Source organism: Amblyomma americanum, chromosome 7, assembly GCF_052857255.1.
Source record: "Amblyomma americanum isolate KBUSLIRL-KWMA chromosome 7, ASM5285725v1, whole genome shotgun sequence".
Taxonomy (NCBI): Eukaryota; Metazoa; Arthropoda; class Arachnida; order Ixodida; family Ixodidae; genus Amblyomma; species Amblyomma americanum.
Window position 1 is genome coordinate 83,465,426 of NC_135503.1, and position 16,927 is coordinate 83,482,352.

The window sequence follows — 16,927 nt, forward strand, 5'->3', positions numbered from 1 at the left end:
TTGATCAAGGTGGCTATCCCAGCAAATTGCCGCTTTCCAATCCGCACACTTGGCAATCTGTAGGCCCCCCTAAATTTGCTTCGTTTTCGTTTCGTTTCAAGGGGGTTTAACGTCCCAAAGCGACTCAGGCTATGAGAGACGCCGTAGTGAAGGGCTCCAGAAATTTCGACCACCTGGTGTTCTTTAACGTGCACTGACATCGCACAGCACACGTGCCTCTAGAATTTCGCCTCCATCGAAATTTGACCGCCGCGGCCGGGATCGAACCCGCGTCATTCGGGCCAGCAGCCGAGCGCCATAACCAGTCAGCCACCGCGGCAGCTCCCTAAATTTGCATTCGCGTCTCCCTTGGGGCGCTAACGTACCATCTAATGCCGTCACTCAACGTTGCAAGTCCTGACAGAAGCCCACGTTTTCACCTTTCGGCCTTTCGGTGTTTTCGGTCGGTATCTCATTAATTCAAGCATTTTTTCTTGCACGGCGTTCCCTGGCTTTCGTTAAATGCCTTTTGCTTTCGCTTAATATGGATACAAGATGTCTATGCAGCACTGAAAAAGGCATGCGAGCTGTGGGTCCTATGTGTAAACTAACAAGCGGGAAATGCTTTCAAGTGATCCATATAAGACAATATGTCGCGAAGTGTGTCACGAACATGAAAGGGACATGCGAAGGCGATGTTGTATTGCAAATATCTTCCGCCTAAATCTTCCAGGCGAATGCAACTTCGCAGCGGGAGTATTGTTATGCAGATTAGATGTGTTTTGATGCGGGGGTACTTTATGTTGTAGATAGGTTTGTAATACCGCGAGGGCATCTTTGGGAAAGAGGGCCATGGTACAACGTGTTTCTCTTTACTCAAGGTGTTTCTCTTTACTCTAAGCATATCACTACCGAGAAGCCTAGCACCAGGCCATAGGAGAGCTTTTACCCATCGTATCACCGGTGGGTACCTGACAGCACTGGGTTTCGAAGCTCCCACATCCCGCATGCGAGGCGGATGCTCAAACCAATTGACCATCGTTGCGGTCGGAGGTGCCGTCTCGTTTTCTGAGTATAAAGGTGGGAACAGCTAACCATGAAAAGTCTTTTCTTCTGTGGCTGTAGCGACACGCAAGACCTCAGGTCCATAGCCTGACGCCAGTATACTCTGAGAACGCAGTGGCAACAACGTATTGCTGAGACTTCCTAACAACAATTCCTTAACGTTGACTGGCACTGTTGAGAGCTTTATGCAATCACCTCTGTGTAGGCGACTTTCTTCATGTGAAGCGGCATTGGTCTTGCCACTATGTGGCAAAAACCACCTTTGGGAAACACACAACAGTTCAATTAAAAAGCGATTCAAAATTGGACGTGACACGAGCGTCATTTAGAAAACATTGTGAGCGCTCTATTGTGTGTCTCGCCTGGAGCCTCAGAAGGTCTCCCCTGGCCAGAGACGGGGCGTTGTGAACATTGTGCGGGTGTGGTTTTGCTCATGAGTGAACAAACTCTTCAGAGAATGGAAAGAAGCAGTACTCGTACAGCTGCTGCTGTCTATTCTTTCCAAGGTGCAGTGAAAAATCTACATTCTTTTTTTCCCAGACTCAATGAATTTGTTGGGAGATGGCAGAAATCTTCGCAGTGCTTTCATGAAGAGATTATTGGCTCCATCTTTAAATACGGCGCACACGGTACAAAGTCAGCGCTTTCTTGTGGCTCCAGGCAGTTGGCTGAGCATACGCTGAGGAATTTCAAACCACCGATTTTCTGATCAGGGTCTATTTATCCACTCTGCACTGCTTCTTGCAGGAGGTCCAGTCCCGAGATACGACAGTTCCAGGCGCAGCAGCGCCTCAAGTCGACGAGCGAGGTGGAGCAATACTACGTGAGACGCACACTTAAGGGCATGGCCACGACTGGAGTGAAGGTCATGATCTGGCAAGATCCCATCGACAATGGCGTAAAGGTAGTAACCGGCACATCGTTGCTGGATGGAAGGAACTTAATATAGCACACATTACGTAGGAGCGCCTCAATTCCTAGTCGTGAAAGGAAAACAGTACTAGTGTATCTGTCATCAGATGAAGGTTAATGAAGACATATTCTTTTTCCTTACGAAAACTCTACTGCAAAAGCCTATCAAAAAAAAGGCAGCCTTAATATCACACAAAGATAATTATGATTACAATACAATCATCTTTCCTGACACCAAGGCCCTCCTTCCTTCTTGCACGAGTCTACTACATGGAAGTCGTTGTATCCTCCGAATAACCCGGAACTTTAGGCTCTTAATAAATTCCAGGCTTAAAATCAGGCAGAAAGATAGTTATAATTACTATACAGTCGTCTTCCTTGACACCACGGCACTACTTTCCTTTTGAACAGGCCTACTGCATTCAAGTCGTATCTTCGGAATAATGCGGAACTTTGGACTGGAACGATTAAGCCAGCCTTCAAATTAGGCAGGAAGATAATTATGGTTACTATAGAGTCGTCTTCCCTGACACCTCAGCACTCCTTCGCTTCTGAGCGGGACTAAAACATGTAAGCAGCTGTATTCCCTGAATAATACGGAACTTTATACTATATAGAACCCGCGATGTCAAGTTTAATGAAGGTGGAATAAACATATTCAGAGTTGGTGACTAGCAATCAAGGAGTCACTGCTGCGATTCGTTGAAAGTCTCAGTAATGAACTGAGAATCTCTCTAAATTTATAAAGATCATGGTAATAAAATTTGGCCATGTACTGCTTTGAGACGCAGTTAGTAAGTACCCCCGGCGCATAATCGTTGCTCAGCCACTAGATGCGTGGTATTCCCTTTGTTGTATAAAATTTCTAATGGCTTTTATTACTGCTTGATTGTTTTTTGACGCTAGTTGTCCTAATGGGAATTCTCCTTTGCCGCTTTTAACGTCAGGCTACATCGGGAGTTTTGTTTTTCTCTTCTAATTCTCCTTGCCTTATGTACGCGATATGTCAGATGAATTGTTCTAAGCTTTAAAGAACGACAACGCATTTACTAAGATTTCACTGGTGCAGGAGTTTACTCACTTCTCTGGAGCATGTAAGCATTTTTAATTACCCTGCTTTGCAAATTCCGAAACGTAAACTTAGTAACCTCTCATCGCTAACAAAACCAAGGAATGTTCCATGTAACAATGTAAAGAATGTTAAGGAATGCAGATTGATGTTCCTTTCATCAAAGTAAATTTGGCGTGAAGGCTTCTGTTCAGTTAAATGAATTGCAGTGGATTAAAAACAACCACGTGGCTACGCGCTCCGGAGTCACATAGTAAACCCTCTCAAACAAGCTTGAAGTGCAGAAGCCTGGTTGCCAAAGCCATAAGGAATAAATAGGACATCGGTAACAGCAACGGTTCTGTTACAAGCAGGTTTACTTAGATTGTTACAGGGTCACTACGACGCCTTCTTTGTTTCACAGCCTAACCCTGGTGATTTCTTGCTGTCAAACCTTGTCCATTTTATGCTGCTGCATCATAATTCTAGGGGAGAACAAATCGGCCAGCCGGAAAAAATGTATGCATAATAACAGCAGAAAAAAATGCGGTAGAGCGACAAAACATCACGCTGACAAAACAGCCCGCGTGTAATAGAACTGCGCGCCAAAAAACACCGCCCAGTGAAAAAACAGAACACGTAAAAAACAGCATGCCTCAAAACAGCACAGGATAGAACGGTGGACCGTTGCTGGATGGTTTTGCGAGCCTATAACATGAAGTGATGTCCTGTTCTGTACATGTAATTCACTGTACGACCTCATCAGGTTACGAGGAAGAGTACTGCCTAGAGTATCCCTAATCGTAATTACCTTTTTAATGAATGTAGCGAAAAAACAACTTTTAAGGCATTCAACAGGAATACGCGTTTTTTCTCTACTTTTGCTTCAGCTCCGTGATGTTTTTTATCCTCAGTCATTTCTATATCAGCGTTTTGGTATGGAAAGAATTCGATTCTGAAAACTAGGCATACACCATCGTCCCGTCCACATCGTCCATTATTTTCTGCGAATTCTGCTGTCCTGTTTACAAATGGACTAGTTAAGCAGCAGGCCCGGATCCGTATCCTGTTAAGAACAGCTAAGTTAGCAATGTTAGAGACCTTACTGATTGACGACCTGTCGACGCGGACGTGAAGAGCTGAGTTTGGGTCCAAAAGTGAGCTGTGTTTTCACGCGGTAACATAATGCAGCCCATATCTTGGCAGGTCATTACAGCGCGAACAACATTGGATGGATGCGCAAAGTGGTCTCTCTGTGGACTGGCGTAACAATGATCGTCAAGTTTGTGAAATATTTGAAGGGAGATCACCGCGCTTTGTGCACATTATTATTCCTATAGTATTAGAAGACTCATGGGGCCGAAATGCTTCGTCGGCCATAAAATTTGCCCATTGGCTGGAGGAAAGTGACGTCCTGGGACTGTAGTACTTCTATTGGCTGGCGGAAAGTCACGTCTCCAGGCGGCAGCATTCTCATTGGCGAGAGAGAAGTGGTGCCACCATGCCGGGAGTGACGTAACACGGGATATTTCAGGTCCCTGTGAATTTTTAACACTCGAAGACCGGGCGCCTTCGCTACAAGGTGGCATATTCTGGAAGAAGCTGCCGAAAATCTTATTAGTTCTCTGTTTTCATGCATACACAGCCTAAAATGTCTAAGATTGAGACCAACAAGGGCGTCAATAGGCTGGTTTCTTGCTGAGAACATTTATAATTGCACGATTGCACGCAACGTTTTCTTGCCCTTTCTTAGTAAAGGTGTTTGTTAATTCCGCTATACCGTCCTTGTTAGAGGCTCGTAACGGAGTACCGCAACACTAGCATTATGCGCTGTGCACTTCCAACACGCGAACCTTTTTAGTTTGCCATTTTCTGAGCATGCTGTTTTTGCAGAGTGCTATTTTGACGCATACTGTTTTTTCTGTGTGCTGTTTCTTCGCCGTGCTTTTGGCCCCCATGCTGTTCTGTCACCTAGCCACTTTCTGTACAGTTTTGATGCGTGCATTTTTTAACTTTGGCTGTTTTATGGCGCGCTGATTCTAGCAAGATGAAGTGCTGCCGGTTGTTGCTGCACCATCATTGGGGTTTGTGGCCAATTTATTCTTTACCGTTTCTTGTAACTGAGGTCCTTCCAGTGAAGTGTGTTTCAGCGGGCTAATACCCGTAGACGATAGCGCAGAGACAAGCGACAATTTTCAAATCTCGCGAGCTCGATTTGAGCCTCAATAAAGGAACCACGTTCAAATCGTTTTGCAAAAAATGCCTAAAATGGGCAAATGTACGTTTCTTAAGTTTTTTCATGCAACAGTTAAAACATATGCTCATTTGTTTACAGCAGATCCCTACAATAATTCAATAATTGAATATCCGTAGAACGCGCTGTAGTAATGCTTGGCACAAGCTAACTTAAACTTGTTTCTTTGTTCTCACTTTAGGCGGTAAGTACGGCCTCGTTGGTGCTTTTGGACACTTAGGCTGTTTCTGATATAGTTCAATTCTTCGTGTTCTCGTCTGCGAACGTCTGCGCATGAAACAGTAATTTGGACTGCTTGCCTCTTCTTGGCGTAGCGCTTCCATGGTTCTAGATTATTCTCAGGAAGCCCTTGTTCTTCTATAGCAATTGTTATATCTATCCATTATTCAAAGCTTTTTTCCGGATGAAAATCAAGGCATTAAATTTTTCTGGCTATAAATCTCACGTTCTTTCGGGCAGACTTTTCGCGTTGTATTTTCTTTGCCGGCCTGTCTCCTCACGACACATTGCGGGGCCTCCTGCTTGCACCCTTAATTTGGGCATTCCGCCAGCGTAGTTGTTTTGCTTTGTTTTCAAGAGAGTCCTGTCATTTCTCGATTTTCGTCACCATTATATGTTAACCTCTTTTAGTTATAGTGTTTTGGCCATCACGTTGCCACTGGGACACGTGCTGCTATAGCTGCTTTTTTTCGTTATATACATTTCGGCTCATTGAGTGAAGATGTCGATTTTCGCATTTGCTATAAAGACGCCTCAAGTACAAATAGAAAGTAGTTACGACCTCGATAACTACCGAATCACTTGACCTTTTTGCCACTAATGTGCGTATTGTGTAGCTTCTTTTTTGTCTTTGACATAAGAATGTCCATTCAAATATTTCATCGCCTACGAGAATCCTCAAGAATTCACCATGGCAGTTTTCTTATTTACTAAGAACAGATTGTGCTGCCCGCCGTATTTATGTAATTTTATTATTGTCCATATTTATTGTAATCTATTGTGATCTGTCCTTTATGCATGTTACCTAAATGTATCAGGTGTTCTTTGTACAGGAATTCATTATTATATTGCTATAGTCGGGGCACTGAGCCGCACTTATCTGCAGCTGCGCTCTGATAACGGGTAAACGTTCTCAAGTATAACCAAGATCTGCCGATCTGTCCACCGATTTCAAAGAACACCCCACCTAATTCATTTCTTTTTCTTTGTGGTTTTGCTGCAACTTTCCCGAACTATTCAATCAATGATGGTTCTCGATATGCTTGATTCGTTTCGTCCATGCTGTATATTTATGAAAAAAAGAATGTTATACATTCTTCGTCCCTTACCCTTCGCTGATGACCTCTTTATTTTTTAGTCTCCAATACGTACTCCCTGCGGCCATCTTGTTTAACATCCTGAGTGATTACGGTCCTCCTGAAACATTAAACTTTGGCCTTTCTGTCGCCATAAGACTGCACCGCCGCGCACGCGACTGGGTGGACCATCTTTTTTTCGATCTCTGCGTCTAACCGCTTTGGTGATGTCGACCGTTTCAAAGTGTGTTAATATTCCGAGTCCACAAGCAGCTCTTTTAGTGATAACTATGACCCTTCCTAGCTAGGCTAGCTGTCTGGCCTGAAACCCATAGTGTGCTAGGCATTATGATCGGCACTTTTGGAGCGGCGCAAGCAGCACCTCTATTTCGCTTTGGACCCACACACTGAGCCAATCTTACAACACACTGATTACGTAGCCTGCCTTCTTGTGTTTTGGTTACCACATATATCGTTCGCTCAGGAAAAGAATAGCTCCTATATAGTGATTTCCTTTCATGTTCTCTTACTTTGTATCTGGCCACGTTGAGTCATTTGTTTTTTTTCACAACTCCCTGTTTTTCTGGCTTTGTATTTCGACCTCTATGCTGTTTCTATTCTATTTTACTTACAATAAAATATTAAAGTTGATAACTTCATTTTTGTTAAATACTTGTCTAATCATTGCGCTCTATCACAGATATAATGTTTGCCTAGCTGTACAATTCGCCTAGTCAAACCGCACCGACGTATCTCCCCGAGGCTTTAAAATAAAAATCTGTAAACGCAAAAGTCGCATCTCCAGCATAGCTACTCTCTGTGGCCTTGTCTTAGAGAACATTCGTCGCACCATTCTGATCGCCGTGGACCGCTTGGAGGATTTCCTATCGACTGCGCTATTGAAGGTACACTTTGTTTTCTCCGACAGATTTGCACCTACTCCGTGTTCCGTACCGGCCATAGGCATTGTAGGTACCCATGGCTGCCACCGCTGGCTTTTTTAATGCTCCTTCTAGCCTCTCCTAAAAGTCTTTTCCCTCACGTTTCGGCATACTTACCTTTCCTGTCATATGATGGTGTGATTGCTTCGGGTTTTCCTATTCTATTGGAACAGACTAGTTGTTCAGCACATAAGCGGCAATTTTTTACTGTTTACAAATTTCTATTTTAAAAATTACGAACAATGTTTACTACGTTGGAATCAGTGCAAAAGCACGGATTTCTGCAACGTAGAAGACAACGATGAGCGGGCAGTGCCGCGAGACGGAGACCTTGCACTAGGTCTGCGGCGGACATGTACACTTTGCCCGGGGTTGGCACACATCGAATTAGTGCTTACACACTAAAACTTCCGGGAGATAAGTCTGCGCGGTATGCGCAGGTAAGAGGTACAGCAAGGTGGAATTCATGTACCGGAGAGTGTAAATACTTTAATATTTTTTACTTACGGGGAAATATCATATGGCAGAATTGAAGGCCGTGAACATCAAGGTTGAGGCGTTTTTAAATATTCTCTATCTTCAGTTTGGTTCAAAATGTTGAACGCCAAAAATACGCGCATTTGAAAGCTTGTTCAGTTGGCTTCCTCGCATTGCATATTTTTAATACAACGTCGTCGGAATTTTTTTAGGCATGAAATACAGACGCCGTTTCAGTATTTAACGGTTTAAAGGAACTAGATTTTTGCGGCGATACCACTTGCAGCGACGCCGTTTTAAATATATACAATGTCGGAAAGCGCTCTCAGCGATGTTTCGAATGCTTATTTTTGGTGTTCGGTATTTTGAATCACGTTGCCGAGTAAGGAAGTTTAAGACCTGTGATCGCCTTCGATGCTGAAGACCTTCAATTTCTAAATAAATTATTTTCCTTAAAAAATAAAGTTCACAAGTTCATTTTGGTTACTGGTCTAATCATTGTACTCTATCACAGACCTGATTTCCGCCTTTCTCTACAATCAACTTGGTCAAGCCGCACCTACGTATCTCTCCTAGGTTTTAAAATAAAAATATGCAAAAGCTAAAACACACCTGCATAACCTGCGCATGACTTCTGCATCTACTGAGTCTTCAGCGCAGTCGTAGCTGGCGCGATAAAATCTCAAAATTTGCTCGCATCTGTTAACCTAATATGGTACTATCTAACCGCAGTCGACAGTGCCCCTACCTCACAGATAGCGGCGATAGCTGTAGGCGACAAGAACGCAGAGCATATACAACGGAAACCATTTTATTTCCGTCGCATTCAAAGGCGACCTGTCTTGTAAGAAAACCACCGAGAGTAAACGGAGCCCTCTATGCCAGGAAAGTATACAACGTGTTTGTAGATTGATGACACTCGCTTTAGACTACATGTTCACTCTACCCAGTAAACAGGAGCCTTTATTAGAATATAACAATATTCATAAGACACAGGTAAGCTACAAAGGCGGTGCGATGCACTTTGTTACTAGGGATCGAGAGCTGACCAGAACACACTATACTTGAAATGATTCCCCACTCTGCTGCCACCCCGTACTTGACATTTGTACCGCGTTTGCAGGCGTCTCCCAAGGCCACAGTGGTGCAGATTTGGAAGCAGCGAGCCTTCGGCCACTCGAGCGACTGGCCCGAATATGCCGCCTCCATAGCCCGCCGTGGATACGAGATTGTGGTGTCCAGCTGCTGGTACGTCGATCACTACGAGCACCTCAAGGACTGGACTCACTACTACGACTGTGACCCCAGGGCATTCCCCGGTGAGGTGCTGCGCTCTCCGATGCCATGTACAATTAATTCGGCGCTATTCTTTGTTTCCATGCTGACCGTACGCCTATAACCGCGGGGTCATCGCTCGTATGAGCCCAAGTACGCGGGATTTATTACGGCGAACGCCTTTCTTGGCTCATGGGCGGCGTGGCCGGAAGTTGTAGACAGAGGCTCTCCACTGAAGTGTGCGCACTTATATGATAATTAAAATAATAAAAAAGAAAACTCGGGTCTAGGCGCGAATCGAAAGCGGGCTGCCGGCGTGAGAGACGGGGACGCTGCCACTCCGCCACCACACTTCTTTTTTGCATGAAGATAGTGCCGAAAAGAAAAGGCTAAGCACGCTTACGCCACAAAACACCAGGCTACCATACCCCTGCATGACCCCTCCTTCCAAACATCAAAAGTCTGGGAGACACACACATGCATCCAGATAGGGTAGCCAGCTGGGCGGCTCTCTCAGGGCAGCATATACTCCCCGCACAAAAGCGCATTCTTCCCGAAACAAATATTTCGACGACCGTGGCGACTGGGCGTGGCGGTCCAGCATGCGGCTCTTGCAGAGACTAAATAGTCCCAGCAACATAAATACACCATATGGCACAACACAGTTTTTCTCCACAGTCGAAAAACGTATACTGTATGGTGTGATGTCAACGTCTTTCTTAATTGTTCGTTGTAAAATGCCCCAGAAGCATAGAGCATCAATGCACAGAATAAAACAATGGCCAATTGTCTCTGGTGTATTGCACTGGCGGCAGTTCACCGTCCATGGCGCAAGCATCTCCTTAGCTTTAAGTCATGCCTTCACAGGCAGCGTGGATGTGTGCAGTTTAAAGAAGAATGTTTTTGAGGCTGAAGAAATGCAGATTCTCCTAGCTCGTTTTAAAGCACTGGTGTCAAGGAATTCCAGAAAATGTTGCCGATACGACGGTACAGGAAACAAATACTCTGTAAGTGCCTGAGTGATCTGCCTTCTGGAGAGGCTATACAGATAGTCTTAAGAAAAGCGCACAGTGAGGAAATTGAAGGCGTCAGAAACTTCCTTAAGGAATCCCCATAAGAGCCCCGAGCGAGTGTGCCCCGTCGGTGCGAATAGGAAATGCAAAGGAGCACTGAGACGCCTAATAAGTACAGCTACTAAATAAAGGTAGTTTCAAGATTTGAAAAAGAAAAAAAAACGCGAAACAAGCTGATGTACGAATAAGTGAACAAGGCCGGTTCCACCAGACTCTAGAGAAAGAAATAGGTTACGCGACGCATGGTTTCCCACTGGGAACGCCATACGAATGTAGCAAATATTCTGAGCATCACCAGCACTTTCTTCCTCGCACAGTGGAGAACCTGCAACACATAGGCAAGGTTTGAAAATAAAAAAATGTTGCAGACTTGCGCCCGAGCAAACACTGACAGTTCCCTACTCATCCAAGACTGGGTTTGTCGCCTTATGGAGACTATCTGTGAATCCCAGTGGGCGCCACTGTTGCGAGTTCGGTGAAGAGGAACCCCTATATAGTGAAGGGTCCCACAATCCCAGCTTATGCCACCATAATGACTTGGCGTTGTACCCAATGCCCTAACAAAAACCTCTTGAATTTATCTAGATTATGAGCCGGCGCTGATGCCTTGCAAAACTTTTGAGTCAAATGCAATGCCTCACGCACACTCTTTTTGTCAGAACAAAAGAGGGTGTCATCATCGGCATTGGCTAAAACCACTGCGCCAGGGAGAAACCACTGATAGATGTGCAGTTATTAATACCGAGGCAAAGGGGTTCAAGTTATAGGGAAAACAACAAAGGCAATAACGGACTGTCTTGGAAAACAGATAATTTCAATGGAATATGTTTGGTTAGCTCTTGGTTAACAATTAGCCTTGTACAGGACTTTCTATAGCACAGTCTTGTGCTCCTGAACAAAAAATCTCCAACATTTGCATGCTCTAAGACCGCAAACAAGAGATTGTGACGAACTCTATCAAAGTCCTTGGCAAGGTCAATCTGAATTAGAGCTACTTGTCCGATCACATCTGATACTGTCTCCGCTAATGAACGTGCAAAAATTAATATGGGTTTGGATGCTGCGGCCTCTGATACCGCCGACCTGGTGCGTGCCTATTAGGTGAGCGACGACTAGCTGCAGACGATTGCAAGGAACCTTTACAAAAAGTTTGTAATCTACATTACAGAGGGAAATTGGACGATATCCCTAAATTGTTTTCAACCGATTTGAATCGGTGCTTTTTGGAATTAATATAGTATGCCTAGAATTGAAGGGGGGTGGGCAAAAACCAACATCGTAAGAAGCCTGGAAAACATCCTTCAAGACAGGTTCTAGGCAAGTGGAAAATGTTTTATAGAACTCGGTAGTAATGCCATCTAGCCCAGGAGATTTGGGGTGCTGCGGCCTCTGATACACCAGACCTGATGCGTGCCTATTAAGTGAGCGACAACTAGCTGCAGACGATCGCAGAGAACCTTTGCAAAAAGATTGTATTCTACATTACAGAGGGCGATTGGCGATATCTCTCAACTGTTTTCAACCGATTGGAATCTGTGCTTTTTGGAATTAATACAGTGTGCCTAGAATAGAAACTTGGGGGCAAAAAACCAACATCGTAAGAAGCCTGGAAAAAATCCATCAAGACAGGTGCTAGGCAAGTGGAAAATGGTTTATAGAACTCGCTAGTAATGCCACCTAGCCCAGGAAATTTTTGAGGTGTCAGGTCAAAAATGGCAGATTTAATTTCGTCCAAAGGGATAGGCCCCTCCACTACAGCACGCTGCTCATCGTCAAGTCGGGGCAAGGCTTCAATTGAATAAGTGACTGTTATCTGATGTGACATTTTTGCCCGCACAACCGCCAAGCAGCTTTCTCTAATAGTCAAAGAAAGCCTCGCTAATACCAGTATCATTGCTGTATGAGCAACCACTATACTGAATTTCCGATATTTCTTTAGGTAGAGCAGTCTGCTTTTCATCACTCGAGGCCCGAGTAGCGACGAGATGGTTGCTCATCCAGAAACCGACCGGTCCTAGATCTTATCAAGACCCCTTTGTATATTTCAGTTTCAAACTGCTGTAGCTCTGCTCTTACGTCAGTCATACCTCCTACATAGACACCTGGGCTAATCCTCTCGAACTCATGTAGCTCAACCAAAGTACGGTCGAGCTCTCTAAGGTGATGTCTCTTGAAAAGCGTGATTTTTTCTGAGCCTTCAATAGCAAAGTGTTTTGTTTCTTGTTTAAATAAGTCCCATTTTTGCAAAACTGAGAGATCCCCGCGTGACTACGTGTCCTTCAAGCAAGCAGATACAGCAGTTTTGAATATTTCATCTGAGAGCAGGCAGCTATTCATCTTCTACAGCTCCCATCGAGGATGGAGTATGCGCCGACTATACCTCCTTATCTGAAGAGGCATCATGCAGTGATCACCGAAGAATATCGACCGCACCCCGTGACCAAAAACGCTGGATAGCATGTCGGCTGAAACGTAAATCCTGTCAAGCCGAGCACTAGAAGAGCACTTAAAATTAGTTAAATGAGTGTTATGTCCCTTATCTTGCCGAACATCCACCAGGTTGTATTCGCATGCCAAATCAGTAAGTAAAGCAGTACTAGGGTCATTTCGCTTACTTAACACTGCTCAGCCTTCATCCATACAAACACAATTGAAATCACACAACAGCATGATTTTACGATCCGAGGACAAATGGTCGACTAGTGACTGAAAAAATAGCCTTCTATCGCGCTGCTTTACAGGGCCATAAACACAAACAATTCACCACTGCGCAACCGAAATTACGAGGTCACAGCAGATACGTCGCCCGTCATGATCTGTGCTATACGACACGGCAGTAATTCCCTGTGTGTTGATCGGGAATAGCATGCACCAACCTGATAAGCCTCTCGAGTGACTACCGATAGCATTGAATTCTGACAAAAAAAGGCTCGAATGAAGCTTCAGACTCTTCCTCAAAAGACAGCTTGGCCGTAACTGATGTTGCCTTCCACGATTACGCAAACCACTAATGTTTAGGGTAGCAACCTGAAATGCTGTGACGCCCGCCATTTTTGGTGTTTGTCTTATTTAATGCCATCCCCTGTACTGGGATGGCCGGCCTGAATATCGGTGGTCTGTAGGGCGGACATTGCCCTTCGTTTGGAGGTGACCCTTCCCAATGCCACCACACCAGGTGCCACTGCTCATCGCCTTCGACACACACCTCATCATCTGCAGGACGCTTCAAAAGTGCACTGTTGTCCATCGCCTATTCTGAGACAGCCAAAGCTTCGGCCCATGAAGCCGAGTGGACCACGTCGCTCGCAACCACAATCACAGCCGACGGGGCACCGAACACACTAGAAGCTGACACTTCAGGTGACACACTGCTGCACTCCGGTGACGAAGGGGCATCGCCGGCGCAGAAGGCACGTCGCACATTCACTGGCTAAAACGCCTCCACTGACTCTGCAGCAGGGGCGTTGTGCTCTCGTGATCGTTGGGTGACAGGTGGCGCCTGATCAGCAAGCTCAGGAATCAAAATAGCAGACCCGGGCAGACCCGGGTCCTGTGGCTTTGGGTCTGGAGAAGGGGAATCTTGTTTATCCATACTTGCAGGTAGACCCTTGTCGTTATTCGGTGCAGAAGCCTTTGGTCCATCTTCTGTTTAGAGCTCATGACTCAGTTCACCCGACGCTTCCACAACATCCGACAGATCCATGATGTGCTCTGACACAACTTCATCCTCATGTGCACAGTTGCCTTGGCGTAACCTGTCAGCATAACTCAACACAGTTGTCTACTCTGTTCCCAAAGCGTGGGCACTGGGTGCATCGAGGCGTGCGACACTGATGCCGTACATGGCCCACACCGCTACAACGAAGACACAGCGCAGACCTGCCTGGGATCACAACAAAAGCTTGTACCCTGAAGACGTTGAGCGTGTAAAGAATTGTACTTGCTGACACTACGTCCTTAAGCGTGAGCGAGATTTCACGGTTCGCTGTTTCCATGAGCTCCATTCCGGGGAACCGCCACTTGTCACGCTCGATAGTTTGCACTGTTCAAAAAGGCTTCAAAGCTTACACAATCCTCCGGTTCTCCATGTAGCGTGGGAGACAAAGAACCTTAAGCTTCACGTTTTTGGTGTCCGGGTCAAACACGATACACTTTAGACCTTTGACGTGGAGCTCTGCTTTGTCAATAAGCCTCTGTTTTGAGGAACTGCTCTCGTAGGTATCCATCCAAACGTGGCTCATTTGGTACTGGCCAATACACAGAATCTCCCGGAGGTCCAACAAAATGCTCGAGCGCGTCTCAAAAGTCGGAAGCACGGTATGGGCGATACTTAAGGTCAGCATGCAGACAGACAGTGTTGAGGACAACGTTACCGGCAGGTAGTCGGGGGAGGACCACTTTGTACGAGTCCGTGGCAACTTCATGTGTCGGGAGAACTAGTCCAACGGCCGACGCGCTGTTTCCAGCTAGAAACATTTCAACACACAGCCGTTCAGAACGGCTTCCTCTTCCTCCACCACTCCGCCACTACGCTTCGACGTTAGAAGCTGACTAAAGGCGCGCCCAGTGAATGCAGAGTTCCTAAAATCGTATAGTTGAGATCTGTACTGAGGACATAAATGAGTAATTATGAGCATGTTAATTACAGTCATCGCAATCAATCGAGAAGCAAATCTCCTCTGTTTCCAGGAAATTTCCCCCGTGCTTGACTTGCATTTGTAGCTCCATCATGCTGCGTTCACTGAAAACTCCTTCGCATTGTATGACACTGGCCCAGCAGATAGAGCAGATGGCGGATTGCCCACAGTTTTCGAATTTCTGCGCGTATGTAGACCTAAGCGCACCTCATAATTCTTTCCTACTGCGGCTGAATTGACATGCAGGCAACATGTAAACACGCCCGTGTGCTGTGCGATTGTAGCGAAATTTAAACAACGCTTGATCTACACCTAAGAACACAATGCGACAGCATCACATTTCACACATCACTAGTAACATATACTCGTGACTAATTCATGACGCTAATTTGTGACTAGATGGAATTGTTTGTTTCCTTACCTGCTGTCTGAGGTGGTCGCACAAGGGCCGATAAATAATCTCACTGAAAGAACGCTCCTCAGTGAACAATGTGTAACGCCTCCGGATTGCGACCCAAAATGGATTCCATTCCAGATAGACCAGATTGTTTCTTTCGGCAAAAGTCCTTAAGACTACGTCGCAACCCTCGCGGCAGTGGTAATTTTGGCAGAAAACCGCCTTTTTCTCGAGAGCGGGACCTCTCATGCTATCGCATTAAAGCGCGGTATTGGTAGAAAGTAATCAGGTCCACTACGTCAGTCGAGTCTCTCATACCGAGAGGTGGGCAAATGCGCTCATTTTTACTTTTCTTCCCTCACCATCAATTTTGAATCCATTGCCTTCCCTCACCGTCGCCCTCATTTTTAAGTTATCCAGCCCTCTCTCACCCTCACTCTCACTTCGAAAAATTTGTTGGCCCCCCTCACCCTTGCCCTCATATCGTCAGCCCTCCCTTACCCTCACCATCACTAGCTGTTGTTTTAATACTACAGTTATTTTTGTAGTCACCAAATTCTGGTGATATTACTGAGTAATAAACATATAAGACAGGTGCACAACCATGCGCGAGCTCGTGTGCGTGCGTTATTTGAGCTAATAGGAGAGAGAAAACCGAGACAGTTACGAGCTGAGCCCTAATATATCACTCAGCCTTTACTTCTGGCACGCACTGAATGCATACATGTGCCCTGCACTTATGACATTTCATTTTTATCTATATGTACTGCTCACATGAGTCAGCGTGTTCTTGCGTCTATGGACAAAAACCAATGTACGCCAAGAATATTTAGAAAACAATGCAACAGCATTTACCACGACAATTACAATAATGCCAAGCAGAGAATAGACTCGAAACGAGGAAGGTTTGTAGGTCCCTTAATTACCATTACCAGATCACATTGCGATACCAATGGGTCATCTGAATTTCATTGCTTCTAATCTCCCGCTAATTCATGCGGTTTGTTGCTTGCTCGTCTGACGACACTTCCACTCACACGGGGGGAAGATGATGAAGACCACGCTTTTAAACTACAGCGTGAGAGACTGGCAGTTTAACAGGCGTGAACGCGAGTACGTTAAGAAGACGACGAGATTGAAAGATATCTTCAGAGCTTGGCACTTCGCGAAGGTAGGATGTTACGATTTCTCCCAACTGATTGTTCATCTGAGGGAAGTGTATGATCCGACCTGCTTTAAACAGGAGTGGCGCTCTCCCTTAGTGATGTGCTCAGCCTTACCTCGTGTTTAGTGCTCTGTTGCTCTTACCGAAAGTTGGGCGAGTCGAGTTCATATTTTATGTTCTGCGCCTGTGTCGTCGTTTCTTCCTTTGTTTTCCCCGTAAGTTCTTCGTGCTTTTTTCGAACGTGAGCTCTGTTGCTCTGTCTTTTTGCGGTGTGTTTCGTGGCTTTTCCTAAATTCTTTGCAAATAAGTTCGTTAATGAAAATAGAATATCTTTTGAACGTAAAAAATATCATGCTTAAATACAAGTTGTGGCGATGGCGTAGCGGTCTGAAACAGCGGCCAGCGGAAC

General features: G+C 45.3%; 1 protein-coding gene across 1 annotated transcript in view; it reads left to right on the forward strand.

Moving 5' to 3' along the window:
• LOC144097289 (beta-hexosaminidase subunit beta-like) overlaps positions 1-16,927 on the forward strand; it is a 55,377-nt gene that overhangs the window by 22,807 nt on the left and 15,643 nt on the right. The window contains exons 11-12 of the mRNA XM_077630035.1: positions 1,792-1,948; positions 9,095-9,290. Coding sequence (XP_077486161.1) covers positions 1,792-1,948; positions 9,095-9,290 — 353 coding nt within the window. The remainder of the gene's footprint in view (positions 1-1,791; positions 1,949-9,094; positions 9,291-16,927) is intronic.